Source organism: Corvus brachyrhynchos, unplaced genomic scaffold (genome assembly GCF_000691975.1).
Source record: "Corvus brachyrhynchos isolate BGI_N302 unplaced genomic scaffold, ASM69197v1 scaffold220, whole genome shotgun sequence".
Classification (NCBI taxonomy): Eukaryota; Metazoa; Chordata; class Aves; order Passeriformes; family Corvidae; genus Corvus; species Corvus brachyrhynchos.
In genome coordinates, this window is record NW_008236209.1 from 2482539 (window position 1) to 2499632 (window position 17094).

At 37.1% G+C, this 17094-nt stretch overlaps 1 protein-coding gene across 3 annotated transcripts in view; it reads right to left on the reverse strand.

The window, feature by feature from the left end:
* Nucleotides 1–1501: 1501 nt before the first annotated feature.
* The window catches only part of PCDH11X (protocadherin 11 X-linked), a 439600-nt gene continuing 424007 nt past the window's right edge, over nucleotides 1502–17094 (reverse strand). For 2 of the 3 annotated variants that reach the window (XM_017742435.1, XM_017742429.1), the window contains one exon: nucleotides 1502–6228. In XM_017742435.1, coding sequence (XP_017597924.1) covers nucleotides 5837–6228 — 392 coding nt within the window. In that variant the 3' untranslated portion in view covers nucleotides 1502–5836. The remainder of the gene's footprint in view (nucleotides 6229–17094) is intronic. The other variant, XM_017742437.1, reaches the window with a different exon arrangement.

Here is a 17094-nt window from a genome sequence, read left to right on the forward strand (position 1 = left end):
AGCCCACAAGTACCTTCTTAAAACACGACTTTCACGACCACTGAAGGCAGGAGAGCTGTTTTCTGTTTGCTGCAGGAAGCACCTTCTTGCTCGTTTCCTTTTCTGCTTGGTACGTGGCACTTCTAAGGAGGAGCAGACTCACTGCTGCTCCAAGGACAGCTCTGCCCTAAGGCCACACCTGGAAAAACCCGAGGAAAAGGCAAGAATGCTAAAAGATCATAGGGGCAGCACATCTCCAGAACTGCCTGCTGCTGGTAAACAAATGTTCTTTGTAAAATAAATCCATGTGCATGTTCTACCAAGCCTTTACCTCAGCCCGAATTATCTAACAGGGGTTGGAGCCCATCCTACAGGTAAGAGGGGTTTTTGGAACACTGCACCAGTGCTGAAGGGCTTTGGTGAAAATATTGCACTTTGTAGGGCTCCCCAGCAAATCCCTGGGATTCAGGAATTTCCACCTTGCCAGAGCAGGGCTCCAGGTGCTGCTCCTGGTGTCTGCAGCGAGGAAAGAAAACAATGGCTCCCAGGGAACACAACTTCTGCAATTCCCCTGCAGCTCTGCACAGTGACACAACTCTGCACTTTTTCAGGTACTACACATTTCTACCTTGCTCTGTTCTTGTTTTCCCAGATCTCTGTGAAATTCCACACTTTCCTTGCCTCCCAAGGTGGCCCTGCAAAACATTGTGAGCTCCATCCAAACCAGGGAAACCTCCAGCTCCAGAAATTTTCATCAATCTTCTTAATTTGGAGGCTGGATATATTAACTAGCCTAGCAACTGATGTGTCAGCAGTTACTGGCAGTAGGGGAATACACTTGTGCACAGTTTTGATGCCAAAATAAGTAATATTTTCCTGCTTGAAAGGGTCCTGCAGACAAGAAAGCTACTCTTGCAAAGCCATAACTACATCAAATAAGATATTATTGCCTTAGTGTCAGGCCAACAAGAGTTGCTCTTTAAATATGGACTAAAATAAGACAGAAAAATGCATAAAATGTTGTTTCATTAGTTCCTCGTTTGATGGTTATTTCTTTATATCACATGCATGGTGAGAGGATAATCCCTTTAGCTCAACAACAACTCATTAACCATGTTCTCTCAATTAGCAATAGCTTATTTTCTAACAAAGCAAACACCATAAACACTCCTGCCTCCAGCTCATAATGATTTTCTATAAGTAAATGTATCAGAGGCACAGTACAAGGAGGGAGCTTGGTACAAAGAGAAGTGACACAGAAATGGAAGATTTTTCTGATCATATAAAGCTCAATTGCTGTACACATTGTGTGTGAATATTTTAATGCTTACCAGAAGCCTGCTACTCAGGTGCATGAAGCAACTGCAAATAAAGTTACATTTTCTTGACTTTCTGGCAGTTTGGGGCTTCCCAGCAAAAGGAAATTTGGAAAGGTGAAAATGGGAGAAAAGCATAGCTGGGGAAATACTTTTAAACAACTTATGCTTCAGAAACCCAAAGAAAACAGTGCAAAGGAGAAAACTGCTTTTGTGGATCTAGTTTATTAATAAGCATTGTAATTAACAAGACAACATGCTGTACAGAAACCTGAAATAGAACTACTGCAAATTTACTGGACTTTAAATGCTGCTGGACTGTAGCATATGATGTCCAGCTGCATTACTTGTAGTGTGGTTAGGGCTGTTTCAATACACAGACATACACTGCTCACTCTCAGATCCTGTAGTATGCCATAGAGCAGGGAGATTTCCCAGAAATACAAACTCAAATATTTACAAGAAATCGTCAATCTCTTTCTTCACTAGGGATAACATAAGTTATACACAATTTTCCTATGTATACCAAATAAAATCTTTGCCTTCAACTTTACTTTGTGTCTGCACAAACCAATTCCTTCCCGTTTATTTACCCAGCTAAATGAGGGTAGCAAGCTGCAGTGTGATCATTTAATTGCTTATCATTGATTAAGGGTCGGTATTAAACCTGCAAAAGGAAAACATGAGAAATCAAATAAAACCAAGCCTAAATTTTCCAACTTTAAAGACTTTGTCAGCTTGACTCAAACGACCTTGAGCTCCTCAGCCATTACCAATGGAAACGTTTAGGTGTCTGCCTTTGGCTCGACCATGTGGGAAGCAGGGGGGCAGTGGTGGTTTGGGCTGATGGAGTTCCCTGTGGACCACAGCTTGGTCAGGATACAACAGAGCCAAGTTTCCCTTCTCTGACAAAAATCCCCAGCAGATCCAGGTGCACCAGGGTCAAGGATGCAAAGGGACTGCTCTGCTCCAGCCAGAGTCCTGGCCGGGCTCAACACCACAGAACCGATGCTGTGTCGAGCTGCCTCGTGCTAACTTTCATAAATCCTCAGGCCCTATTAGCACGGGCTCATTGCCATGCTAATTAGCTAAATGACCTGCATCTGGCCAGCTCCCGGCCGGGGGAGAGCAGGTGCTCTGCAGTCTCTGTCTGGCCAGGCAGACAGGCCTAATTATTCTTTAGAATTAAGTTACACTTCAGAATACAGCACAGCTCAGGAAAACAAAGAAACAGCATCTTTTACTTCAAACATTTTGACTCGATTCTTTCTTTTAACTGTTTTTTTGGTTTTTTTTTCATTTGTTTGTTTTTTATTTTAGCAGTGACTGCTTTACAATATGGAAATAATCCTTTTTGCCAGTGCTACCCATAACTTTGATGCTCAGGAGTGCAACAAGCATGAGTTAGAGGGGGAAATAATCTAGACTAGACTGTGTGACACATCACTTTGAAGGCAAAGGTTTTCCTTTATTGTTACACCGTATGGAACAAATCTAATCATGTAACTAGCATTTTACTGTATATTGTATATAGAATTGTTTTCTCCACAAATCCACACAAGTAAGATAAAATAAGTTAAATGACTAAAAAATAAAAAAAAAATACACAAAAATATACAGTCTATGTACTAGATAAATTATTTATATATATGGCAAGATGTGTAACGAGTCTCTAGTAACATCATTCCTCTGGATACTGACATGCTACTCAGAAATGTCGCCTCAAAGGTGTATTTTTATATATTATATACATAATATATAAAAACGAGGTAACAATTTATCTCCTGATACAATGTGTATTTACAATTAATTGTTCTGCATCTTGTTGACTGAATTTTAGAATATCAAACACATTTTCATGGATATAATGTTTAATATTTCTTATATCAGACTCATCTTTATAATGCATTTTGTTTAAGTATTTTTTTATTGTTGTTTGGTTTGGGTGTTTTGTTGGGTTTTTGTTTATTTGTTTTCAAGGGAAGGGGGATGGGTAAGTGCTTCTCCACCTTAGGGGAAAAAAACTAAAGGAGCCCCTAAACATTTAAATAAAGCAAAGTTTGTTGGGGTTTTTTCCCCTACCAGTGAAAAAACCCCACCAATTCTGGATCCTTCACTTTTTCCTATAAAATATAAAAATCCTAATATTGTAGAAATTTATTCCTTGCCAGAAAATTTCAGCAACAATTTTCATCCCCAAAAGAACTGTTGCAGGCAAAATAAAAAAAAAAAAAAGGAGAGTTCTCCAATGGAGACGCCAATTCCTTAAACATTGGGTATAGCAGTGCTCTGTAATAAAAACTAAAGACCTCTGCTTACAATAGGAAGGCATTACTGTCAGCATTATTCTCAATTTGCACAATTAGGATGTTTGGTAAATCTGTGTAAACTACAGATAAGCTTAGTTTTTGCATATCCCTGAAAAGAACTGCCGAATTCTCTCCTCGTGATGCCTCCAAAGCAAACAACAAAGGGCTTTGTATACATTAGGTATGAATTAATTTGTCAACTTTTTAATTGTCCTGGAATTAGAAATGAGATGTCTCAGCAATTGTGTGTCAGTACCCAAAGGATTATAATTTTTTTTCCAGGATTTACATGCAACTGGAAGCCAATGTGCCACATCTTTTCTAAACGTTATTGAAAACTACTTAAAAAAACAAAAGAAAGCAAAAGAAGTACATCATTAGATAATCTGATGTCCATTAATCAAACCCTATCAGTAGGTTAAAAGTGAAGTTTGTTTTTTTTTTTTTTTTTTTTTTTTTTTATTTTGCACATAAAATCTAAATGTGGTTGGAATAGATTTACAGTGGGGACAGCAATATATAAAGCTACTTATACCTGCTGGGCACATAAGAGAAGCTCTTTTAGCATTCATTGGAAACCCTCAACAACTTGAACTTCTGTAAATTTTACAAGCAGCTAATATTACAGCATTTTTACACACAGTTTTGTTTATAAATTACAGATTTAAGTTACATTATGAAGCCTACATAGAGTTCTACCCATAGGAAATATTCACACACTGTTTTTCCCTCCATACAACTTCGATTGTCTCACTTAATGTAGCAATAAAACAAAAAAGGTTTGCATTTTCTTAAAGGAAAAAAATTCTTGGCATGTACATACTGCAAATGATGAAATGGCTAAAGACCAACAAAGTATGAGAAGGAAATACTAGAAGGAAAATACGTTTTTTTCATCTAAGAAAGGAATCTCCTTTCCATCCACTGTGGAATTTACCAAGAGAATATATTCTCCAGCACACAGAACACTGAAAAAAATCCTTCCTCTTTAAAGAGAATCACCTTGAGACTTTCTCAAATAATATGATTAATTTGTGTTTATATTTATCCAACTTCCATTACCTAGATCCTTCTTTCTTTGCTGAGCACTATCAGTCATTCTCTAACAACTAATCCACAATGACAAGTACTTCTTAATCTCACAGGTTTGTGATGAAGTAACTAATATTATAGTTAAACTTTTACTGAATACTTACAAGAGGTGAATATAGCTGTAAAAAAAGCCGTACACATCACTATAATATTCTTTAAAACACCGGTAGCTTGCAGCCACGACATCACATCAGCCAAAAAAACTACCCCACTTCCTACTGTTTTCAGCAGTGCCCATGTAATTTTCAACTAACAGGAACAGTAGCCAAAGCAAGCTCTGCAAGATGAAAAAAAAACTAAAGAGAAATAGACTTATGGCTTGAAAAACATAATAAGTAGAATATTGTTCCTTCAATTATTATAGAAAGGAAAATCTTGGAAATTAAAAAAATTGAGTTGTTTATTATTTTTTTCCAGTTTTGATCTTGCATATCCTCTTATTGTCGTGTTGTTTATTTCACACAGAAAAGCCTAGTTGAGATCTTTCTATTTCATCTATCGCATTCTTTCAGAGAATAAATACCTATGCATTGAGCCAATAAAAATTAAAATAAAAATCAGTTGTCACATACATTTTCCTTCTTAATTATATAAAAGATAAATTTTGGTGGGAAGATATACCATCCTTCTAAAGAATTAGATTTTAGGATCTTATTAATTCTATTATGTCAAGTAATCAAATGAGAATTGCTCACTTGATCTCTAATGCTAAGCAAATGGAAGATGAAATCTATGAATATGCTATAAATTATAACAACAAAGAAAAATTTGAGTAAGCTATTTTTAGACTGCAATATTCCCCAAACCGTACTAAGGAATTGCCTTCAAAGGGAGGAAGAACTGCTGGCAGATACTTGCACTACACGGCCCATGTAAGAAAATGAACAGGATTTTGTTTTCCTTCTGATTGTTTCTGGGTTGTGGGTTCTCTTCCCCATTTTCTGGATTTTACCAAGAACTATGGTAAACACCTTTCAACCAGGTAATAAGGATTTAGATTTTCTGTTTCAGATTTAGGATTCTATATACACAAATATTCACAAGCCTAACAAGTTTGTACGCGCCCGAGCAACGGCGTTAGGCCGTGACTATACACAGTCACTCTTAAAGCCTCGAATTAGGGATTTGTCAGCTACGCATCTACAGCTGGTGCTCGTGTATAAACGTGGTGTTGCTCCCAGGCCCCGGTGCCTGGTGGGACGCGGCGAAGCTTGCCAGAGGAATGACCTTGACGGGATCCTCGCTGGCGCAATGTCTTTCGCAGGTGTTGTAGAACTGGGGCCTGGGCCCCCCCTGGCCTTTGTCACTGTCGTCCTTTGGCAGGGGCCTCCCAAGAGTGTGCCGTCCCTCAGGTCTGGCTCCTCGGCCCCAGCCTTGCTGGAAGCCAAATGATGGCAAAGAGGTGTTGGGCTGCTGGAACTGCGTCAGAGCCGGCGGCATCCAGCAGTTGTCGGAGTGGCCGAGGATCAGACACTCCTGCGTGCAGTTTTCAGAGGCTTCGGCCAGAGCTTTCTGCAGATTCACTTCGATAGCTGGGAGGATGGAAAAAGACAAGACATTTGTCAGAGTTTTGAGGACAGATGCACAGAGGGAATCAAGGTCAACAAAGCGATCGCCACCCTACAGTGATGGCCACAGCTTGGGAAGAAAAGACTTCCAGGTTTAGAGCTTCAGTGAAGGTTCAGATGTTGGGGCCCACAGTGTTATCACAGTTCACTTTTAAGGAGCTGTTGATACCACCATTTCAGCTCTATAACAAGCCCTGCTACACGCCATTTCCTAGAATCATACAATGGCTCAGGTTGGAAAACACTTCTACGATCAGAGAGTTAAACCATTAACCCAGCACCACCCTGTTCACCACTAAACGACATCCCCAAGACCCACGTCCACCCGCCTTTCGAACTCTTCCAGGGATGGTGAATCCACCACCTCCCTGAGCAGCCTGCTCCAATGCTTGATGACCCCTTCAGTGAAGAAATTTTTTTCCTAATGTCCAATCTAATCCTCCTCTGGCATAACTTGACCATGTCCTCTGGACCAGACACTTACCTAAAATAACATTTTCACTTTTGGAAACTGTTATTGCTGTAATACAGCTAAAAACTTTATAATAATTTAATGCCATTGCTCTAGATATTTGCATAGAACTACTTGGAAAAAAAAAAAACCAAATTCTTATTTTTTTAATGTTCTCTTAAAACTGGATTTTTTAATTGTTTTGCTTTGCTTAAGGCAAAAAACCCTAAATTGGGCACTAGCCAAAGATGGTCCATTGGCTTCAAAGATGCACTCAAGAGCTATAACAATGAAAGAGCATAACAGGTATTTTAAAGATAATTGATTTCTCCATGCATTCGATACTGGCAATCTTGAAAAATCAAAGGGTAGTAGCAAAAGAAGATGTAACCTCTACAGTTTGCTAGTAATCGAACCAGATTGCTTCAGTAGATGCAAGGTTTGTGCCCTTGAAAAAAGATTATAGAAAGTTTAATTTGTTCAAAGGCAAAGCAAACTACTAAATCTGAAAGATGTTAATTTGTAATACATAAATATTCTTGATCTGTTTCATTTAAAATATGGCTTTACCATGGTAGGTAAATTAAAAATTAATGGAATTAAATTTCCACAAATGATTCCTTGAAATAGTTTTAATATTACAAGTGTTAATTTTATATTCTCTTCCTGTGTACCTAGTTAAATACATCAGAAAAGCAGAAGAATATCTGATTGGATATTTTGTGTTTTCTTCACAAAACTTCCCAATGAAAGATACATACGTGTTTTTAATATCTGTCTTAATGAAAATAGCATTTAAAATTGGATTCTGGCTCATAAGCACTGGAGAAGGAATGCCACTAAAATTACTTATAGCAATGAGAGTGCCGAGTAGGAGCCTCCCACCCTCTGAGCTTTATGTTTAAACAGATGCTGCATTTCTATTTTAACAAATACTTTGCATGTTGAAATCTGGGTAAAGCTGCAGAGCACAAACACTTACTTCCATGTTACATCTCAATACAAAGCAATTAAGTTTTTCCTTCAGGCATTGAAATACATAATGTTGCTGTCCAAAATAGGATACTTTTTTTTTTTTTTTTTGAAATCTACCATGTTTAAGAAGACAACTTGTACTATCATGAATGCTCTATTCTTGATTATTTCTCCTTCAGAATGCTGTGCATGTCAGTTAGAGCAGTGATTGTTTATAAAAGTTATTTTTGCGTATTACTGCCATTCCAACATGCCCTCAGTCATTTTGCCTGAGTATTTTTCAGTTTAATCCTGACAAAGCTTTGGCACCTTGCTGTTGAAATACTAATCCAGTTTTGATGGGCAGTAGGAGACATAAATATGGAACTAATTCAGTGGAGGCAATAGTTACTGCAAAAAAAAAAAAGTTTCTTTCTACCAGTAGATTAGTCTAATCTTTCTGTGTCCTACTATCTGCTATCAGAGACATAAATTTAAGTATATACAAGTCTTTTAAGCTCTTTAATTATCCAGGTTTGCTTCTATTCTGATGAAGGCAATTCACTGAAATCAGGTACAACATTGACAGAGTATTGAGTTATCCCCATTTTATAGAGAACTGATCTTTTTCACATTAATTAAAAAAACCTCTTAAAATGCTGTTAATTCAGTCAAACTGTAAAATACACAATTATTTATTTGGAAATAATACTTATTTGTTTTGAGCTCTTCACAGCAAGCGGTTGCAACACTTCTATGGACCATTTCTCTCAAACCACAGTCAGAGAGTACACAAAGCTAAAACCGCAAAAGGAAGCATTTGACAATAAAAAAAATAACATTTAGCATTGGCCAAGGCAACTGTGGAAGAGAAAAGGTCACATATAAAACAGTCTCCATACCATTTTAAAGACCAGGACAGTAATTTTGTGCCATGTGTTGCCAGATTACCAGGAGACTTGGAATATGTTACCATGTTGAGAATAAGAGTATTGTTAAAATTTCAGTCTTTCTTATTCTGTTAATAAAGAGATATTTTAATCTGAGTTTTAGTTTTATTAAAAAAAAAAAAACAACAAAGAAACACCACAAAACAAAAGGAAAAAAAACCAAAACAAGAATGAAAACCCCAAAGCTTTAGAACTATCCTGGACACAATCATAAAATATGACTACAAATTATTTTGGTGTTAGGTTGGGATTTTTTTAAAAAACGTCTGCCAATGCAGGATTATTTAGAAGAAGCATCTTTTGTAGAAATCATAAACTTTCTTTCAATCTTTTTAAAATATTGTTGTCAGAGTATGCTTTTCATCAGTGCTTATGGTTAATACCATGTAAAATATATGGTTTTCCTTTGAAAAAAACCTTTTTCTAAGTCAAACAAACAAACAACTTTCCCCACCCCTAAAACAATGACTCTTGGAAAATAATTCAAACTAGAACAGGCTGTAGGAAACTTTCTGCATGAATATTCACTGAGCATTATCTTTTTTTTTATCTGCTCTTCCAGGCCATGAAATATATCTCCTTTTTGTCAGTCTAACTCATTCTCTATTTTCCTAACATATCATTCCAGCCACACTTGTGGGAGAGTGTGAAGTTCAGTGTTCAAGTGGTTGTCTATCAGAGGCTCTGCAAGTTGACCACAGCACCTTCTGGCTGCTACTCTTTAAGCTTCCTTCTATTTTGTTTCTTTGCAAGTCACTCTAAATGTGGGTGACAATCAAATTTTCTGAGCCTTTCTCTCTTGTTCCAAAGTAGTAATGCAGGTGATTATTCTGCATAGTCTGAGAAGTAATCAGGGGTAGGAAACACCTCTGAGACCTGCCTCTACCAATCAAGGAAAAGAAAGTTCTGGTTGTCTCTGGATATTTTCAGAAGAAATGATGGCTCTAACAAGTGAAATTCAGTGTCTAGTACCATCTTCTCACATAAGACATGACAGGTTTATAAATGGAAATAAGAGTGCATATTCCCCACATATGATGAATAAACAGTACGTTCCATTGAACTCTTAGCAGTCTATCTAACTTCTTACTTCACTCAGTTATAAACCCCAATTTTAGATTTTTTTTTTCCACACTACATGAAGGCTCTTCAAACATGACATACAAATGATATGAAAGAGAATTTTTAATTCATTTAATTAATAGATCACACATGTGAGTTCACCACTTCATTTAATAGATCACACATGCTCACATGAGCATGCACATGTGAGTTCACCACTTTGATTTGAACTCCAGGTTGTATTAGGAATGAAATTGGTTTTTTTTTTTTTAAATTGTATGCAGAACTAAGAACATTTTTAAAGAAAGTGTCTGGCAGCTCTTAATAAATGTTTAGACCAGAACTGTCAAATATAACTAAAAGCACAATAGTTAAAAGATTTTCTTCATTGTTCCACAGTCTTATCATTTATAGGTCAAAGCAGTTTTCAAGTAAAAATATTTACCTTCAAGAAAATGTGGAATTTCAGCCCTGCCAGAAAGCTATCCTTCAATCAAAACAGCTACAAAAAATACCTTTTCCCCCCTTGTTTGTTTTGACCAGACTTCCTATGGCAATAAAGTCGGTGTGGGATTTTAGAGATAGTAAATAAAAATGTTGGTTATCCACTGTGCTTTTTGGAGATGAAAACTGAAGAGCTCTACAGTGCTACTCAGTCTACAACACATGTAGCACAGTACTTTGGCATTTCCAGCCTAATATCATGTTCCAGTTTTAAGACTGTTTCTCACAGAAAATTTGCAAAGGGAAACAGGTTGTTGGCATGAGTATGTTATCAGCAGTCTCAGAATGTTGAAAAGTTAGAATTATGAAATCATTTTGGTTGGAAAAAACTTATTAAGATCATTGAAGCACATCCCTAGTGTACAGACAACACACTTTCTTTTCTAGCCCTCCTCTCCAGCCTCAAAAGAGAGATGTACTACTGAAAGAACATCGAGAGGGCTGGTTCTTTCCTCACTCTGCCATAAAAGTCATCACTTGCACCATGGAATACAGAGATTAGGCTGGAAAGGACTTTTGGTCTAACCTTCTGCTCATATCTGGAGATCTTGGTTGAAGAAGAAGAGAACAGCTTTTCCAAAAGGCAAAGCTTTCAGAATTTTACATATCACTTAAAAGAAAACACCCAAATTCCTGTGTTGAAAGGAAGATGTGCTTCTCTAGGGGTTGGACAATCAAGAACAGGAGATCCTGGAGAAGCCTTAAAACATCTCCACCGTTATCCAAATGTGTAGCAATGATCAAAAGACATTTGTAAATGTATTCATTAGCAAAGTACTCAGATTTATTAGAAGTTCAAAAACCACCCGACTGCAACTATATCAATGCAAGTTTAGGGGCTTAGAAATTGTGCAAAGAAAATTTCCAAACCAATTTTAAAAAGTAAGAAAAAACCTTAAACGACAGAATATAGAGTGCTTGAATTTTAAAGCCATGTAGCTGAAGACTTAATGAAAAGCCAGTTTTGAATTTGACACATTTTGGATGCAAACCATCCAGTGTTACATTTAGAGCACTCTTGTTTCATAATAAAGCAAGCAACAATTAGCAAGCAATTAAGCAAATTGCCCGTAATTATGCCATTGCTGAGCTATTTTTCATATTTTCACAACACAGCACATATATGAATACATGGCTCGCAGTGCCAACACTGTTCTGTCAGCATCCAGAAGTGCCTCTCGTTTACTGAAGCGTTTCATTTTAAGCAGCTCCCAGCGCACCTCCAGCACAAAAAAAAGCAGGAACCCACCAGAGTGATGGAGATGACAACCCCACACTCCTCATCTCAGCCAATAGTTCCTAAGGAATGGGTCATGCCCACCCCACCACGTTTTGCCCATGTGTATTTACTAAATGTGGTACTAAATCTAAGCAGGAATTCAAGGATAATGTGAGGAAATTATCGCCTGGAATTACCCTGGTGACCAAAAGTGGCCACTTGAGTAACATCATTTAGAGGTCTCCACCATATGAGGAGAACAGAAATGACATTAACAATAAAAAAGGGAGGGAGGAATAGTAGTTAGTGTAAACTGGGTTACTTTAATAAGGTCAGGAGGAAGAAGCTTGAATGTAGAAACCCTAAATGAGTGCTGCTATAATATACTCTAGCTTTTTGGTTTAATAATAAAATGCCTTTGGGAGGAGTTTCCTATGAATATTTTATTTCCTGTATACGTCTCAATAAATTAAAAACCTAAAAGAGTTACTTAAATTCTAGCCTTGGAACCTTTTTATTCAAAGCACAAGTAGGACACCCCACTTTCTTTAATTTTCAGCTGTGTGTACAGAGCTTGCTTTGCTTGTGAGAAATCAGAGGAAGATTGATCCTCCAGATGTTCTGACTGAGGAATCAACATGCATGAGGGAAATCACGTTTTCCTGTGCTACCTAGGCTTGCCAGATTGTGCTGGGTAGCTTGCAAGAATCAGCTCTGCTCCCATTCCAGGGAACACAGTTTACATCCTAACGGCCATGGTTTTAATTTGAATTTAATCAAAAAAATACTTCTCATAAAATCCAAATGATAGGATGAGGTATGAGGATTTTGCACCTGGATTCAACAAGTCAAGCAAACATTATCAAAGATGACCAAGGAAAGCTGAGGAGGTCTCCATTTCCTGGGAGACAGGAAACGGAGGAAGTGTCAGGGCAAGAGAGTCAGCCTACGGTAATTCCTGTCTCATTAACCACACTTGTGAAGTAAATCTTTCCCTCGCAAACAACAGCCATACAAACAAAGCACATTAATCTTTCATTTGGTTATCTCATTGTTTTTCTGACTAGAACTTCAATCTTGTATTAATCATAACCAAGAAATGGTCTAAAGGCAATGCTCCTGTAAAAAGTTCAGCTCCAATAATTACTGTTTTACACAGGAAGAGATTTCACACGAAAAGAAAAAAACCAACAAAACCAAGCCCCCAAACCTCCTGCAAACTCTTCTTTTTCAGCCTAATGAACATGGGTGTGTGACAGAGCTGTAGGACAGTACCTGGCACTGACCCTCATTGCTCTAACAGTCCAATTGAATTCCTCTTTTATGTCCATGTTTTGCTGCTTTTTATGGCAAAAGAAAAATATGGTCATTTGCAAAGGCTGCATGTTTCTTGGCCTATAAAGTGTATATTGAGTTATCAATGAGAATTTTAACTATAACTAGTAAAGTATAATGACCATCTAAAATAGATAACCTAAAATCAAATATATTGATTACAATACTGGCTAATACAATGTGCTTTATTTAATATTTCATTAACTGCTTCCAATTTGTACTGAACCTTCTTAATTATTAATGCATGGTTCATTATTTAACATGGAATATAAATTCAAATTCAAATCAATTAAACAAGGTGAAACTACATAGTGAGAAATGGTTTATCCTCCAGCAACAACCTTCGACCTGGAAACATAGTAAAGAGTGAAATTAGCATTTTCCCCCCATTCCTGCAAAGACTATGCATTTTAGGTGATATATATTAAGCTCTGCTACTGATGTAAAATTTCTGTAATAAACACAACATCTTACAAAAATATACTGAATAAAAAAGGTTTTCAGCTGTCACTTTTCAGAGGAACCATTTATACAGAATATAACACATACCAAGTTTTTCAGATTTAACGTTCAAATAAAATTGTGTGTGTCCATGAAAGAAAGGCAGCTTTTACTAAAAATCCCTAAATATCCCAAAAGAGTGAAGATTCATAAAGAGAACTAAGAATCACTACACAATCTCCATAAAGTCCCTTTGGTCTGGAAATAGCAGAAAATACATTTCCTAAGCTTAGACTGTGTCATCAAAAAATCATATATTGTGGCTGGAGAACAAAGATCTGGGCTTGGAGATAGGATGAACGTCAGAAAGATAAGAAGGGAAGAGAATTTCTGGGTAGAACAGGGTCGGTAGCACTAACTCTTGATAACAGACCTGCAGGAAAACATTAATATTCCTTTATCCTGCTCTAATACAGATTCCAACACTGGTGACAAGGAGCAGATGAGGTGAGCCCCCCTCAGCAGAGGTCAGAGGCTGAGTGAGGAGGATGGGGATGAGCAGAAGTGCCTGCTCAGTCCTGTTCACACACAGCGGCTCCTTCAAGGGTTGGTGGGGGAAAAAGGCCTCAAACGTCTGTGTTTACACCCTTTATGCACTTCAGTCTCTTGGTATATCTCCATGCCAAATGGTGCTCTGTCTTCCTTTTTATTGGCTTTACAGTAAAACAAATAAACAAAAGTTTGATGGAAAGTAGAATACTAAAAAATCTTTTAAATGAAGTAATTGAACAACTGCGGGCAATTGGTCACGGTTCAGACACTTTAATGAAACATTAATTTTCAAAAGGGAGTCATAAAACCCCCAAATGCTCAGTGAGCTAGTAAACATATATCTCCTGTGATAACTTAAAAGATAGCCAATAAAAGTTGTTTTGAATTGTGTTCTCATCAGATATACACAAACAGAAATTTAAAGTCAAAGACCACTAGAGCAGCAACCAAAACAAACCTGCAACAGTCTAAAAATATTCTGTGCCTTTTGTGGTGACTCCAGTTGCATTTCAAGAAAAAGAAACAATCATATTTCTTTATTAGAATATTAACAAAAAAATTTGCTTTTACTATGAATACCTTGACTATTTATTTTCAAATACTTCTAAACACTTTTACAATAATCACCTATGCTGATATCTATGTAACACTATGTATCAGCTTTTTTGAGTGCTGATAGCTGTTACATTTTATTGGACCATCAACAATATTAATTAATTCCAGTTGAATATATAAATAAAGCTTGCAGAAGATTTTTTGACGAAACAATTTTCCCATCAAATATGTTTCAAAATTCAAATGCTTTGTGACAGTGATGATTCACATTACACTTGGGAGTATAAAATGTGGTAGTTCCCATTTTCTCTATTCAACTCATTTTCACTCATTTTTTTAAAATATGAGGATCCTTAATATTTCAACATTATGAAGCAATGGCATTATTGAATGGAAATGTTCTCACTTCTCCAAAGCTGTCCCTCAGATTTTACATTTCACAATAAATATCAGTTCAGGTTATGATTCTGGGAAACTGCACTGCTTATATTTCATGGCATCTGCAACACGGCCTAACACCGTCCATCCACAGCTCTTCCCCACTTCTAAATTCCCTGCAACTACTACAGGAGAACAAACCTTGTGCTCCTCCTAAATACTTGAAAATCCATAATTATGAGTAATTAGGATAAATATTTCAGGGTAAGAGGCCATGGTTTTTAATTCCCTTAAAGTGCCCAGCAGCATGCTGGCTCTGTTGTGATTTTTAGATCCCTTAAAAACAACCGACAACCTTGAGGAAGGACAGGCTGGAGCAGTAAAACTTCAGCGTTCCACCTCTCCACAGGACAGCAGGATCGCCTTCCTGCTCCCCTCACCTTCCCCAAGAGGACACTCTCCTCCATACGGCTGCAGCTCAGGAGGGTTTTCTCTTGGAAAACCCTCTCAACCACAGCCTCCTTGATGACTACACAACAGCTTCCATCCAATTTTTCACAGCAGTTTTCTGTCAAGACCACTTTGTCAATCTGCCACCGACTACCCTCAGTGGAACCACGTAGCTACTCATCCCTTTGACAAAGGCTCCAAGAAGTGTGAATACATGGAGAGGGCCATGTTTGATTAACAACCTTGTGATTGCTGTAAAAATGAAATTTGAAAGGTAATAATTACATTTGTAATTACTTAGGTCTAAATCTCTTATGTTTCCTACTCCCTGTATTTCTGGGCAGCTGGAGCAATGACTCATTAATAATAATAAAGTCATTTAACCCTGCAGGCACATTACAAGGAGAAAGATGTCATTTGTCACCAACGCAAATAGAACAATCACTGAAGGATACAGCAAGACCACTATTTCATATTTATTGCAAATGATAGAAGGGACATTTTGCACTCATTCTCACCATGACATCCCAATCTGCTTTTTAATTATCAGCAAACATAAGGGGACAGCATACAACATATGAGGGCCTACTAATAATGCATTGTCCTGCGGTGACATTTCCATAATCGCTTTAAATCTACCCTATACATATGTACTAGTTAAAGCTTTCAGCTCTTGAAATCATACCCCCTAGTAGGGAATGAATTATCCTTTGCAGATTGAGCACACAAAAGCAGCTCTTTCGCTGAGTTTGAGGGTCTGATAGCTAGCATGTGCCTTGCTATTACTTTAAGTGATAAGGTTTGGCATTCTGTTGCACTTATGGTTGAACACAGTATGACTTAAAAATAAGTGCAATTGTATTTTTAGACCAGGAACTTTGCAGCTGTAAATCTCACTGGCAATAGTTTAGACAGGGACTTCTGCAAGTCATTTAATTTTCCAGTGCTTCTCAGTGTTTTTCTGTACTTTGCTTCCTCAAGAACTCTGCAAGAAGAACTCTGTATTAAATGACACAAATATTCTTTTTCATAGGGAACTCAAGTAAGTTGTTCAGACTTAACTGGATTTTTAAAAAGAATTATTGATAATACTCCATCTGTGAAATAAACTTTTGAAGAAAAGACTATTCTTTCCCTATATTATTCTATTCAGAGACACGAAACCTTGAGGAAAATTTATGCTGAGAAATTTCTACTATGGTATTAATATGAAAGAAAATGAAAGGAAGTTTCATGTAAATAATCTCAGTTTCAAGTCCATCAATCTAGAACTTCAATTTCTTCCTTGCTTTGCTTATTCATCAGCACTTATCTAACCATCAGGCATGTAGGAAGACCAGAGAACAAATTTAACAATATGAAGTTATAAACTGTTATTGTGTGGGTTAGCAAGGAGGTAAGCAAACCTCCTAAATCTGTTTATATTTTCCCCAGGTACTACAACATTCTATAGAAAGACATGCTTTCAAAAACTTAAATAAGTACTGTTAAGAAACAAGACACATCAGGAAAGAGTAAAGTGCACAGAGTAAAATTCATATTTTCACTGTTAAGATGGTGACAACACAGAAAAGCTTGTACGTGGAGTGAAATGTTTTGTCAAATTGAAAAATGGAAATAATATGAACACTACAATTTTCACATCAATTTGAGGTAAAATGTTTTGAATTACAGTCATTTTAATCTTGTTTTATAAAGAAAATTACTTCAAATGGGTGATAATTTAAAACAGCATAATCCAAACTCCATTGTGCTCCAGTCAGGCACCGGAGTGTGGCTGCAAGTGATTTGGAGCAATCTTTGCACATTAGCTCAGAGCCTCGTTCCGAGCAGGCGCTTGAACAAGAAAAAAGATTCCTGACTAGAGTTTCCATCATTTACCTGAGAGTTCAAAACCACTGATTGAGATGGCTCCAACTTCCTAATTATAGGCATTGCTGGCACCTTCAGAAATTTGGGCAGCATCCTGATGAGGCAAT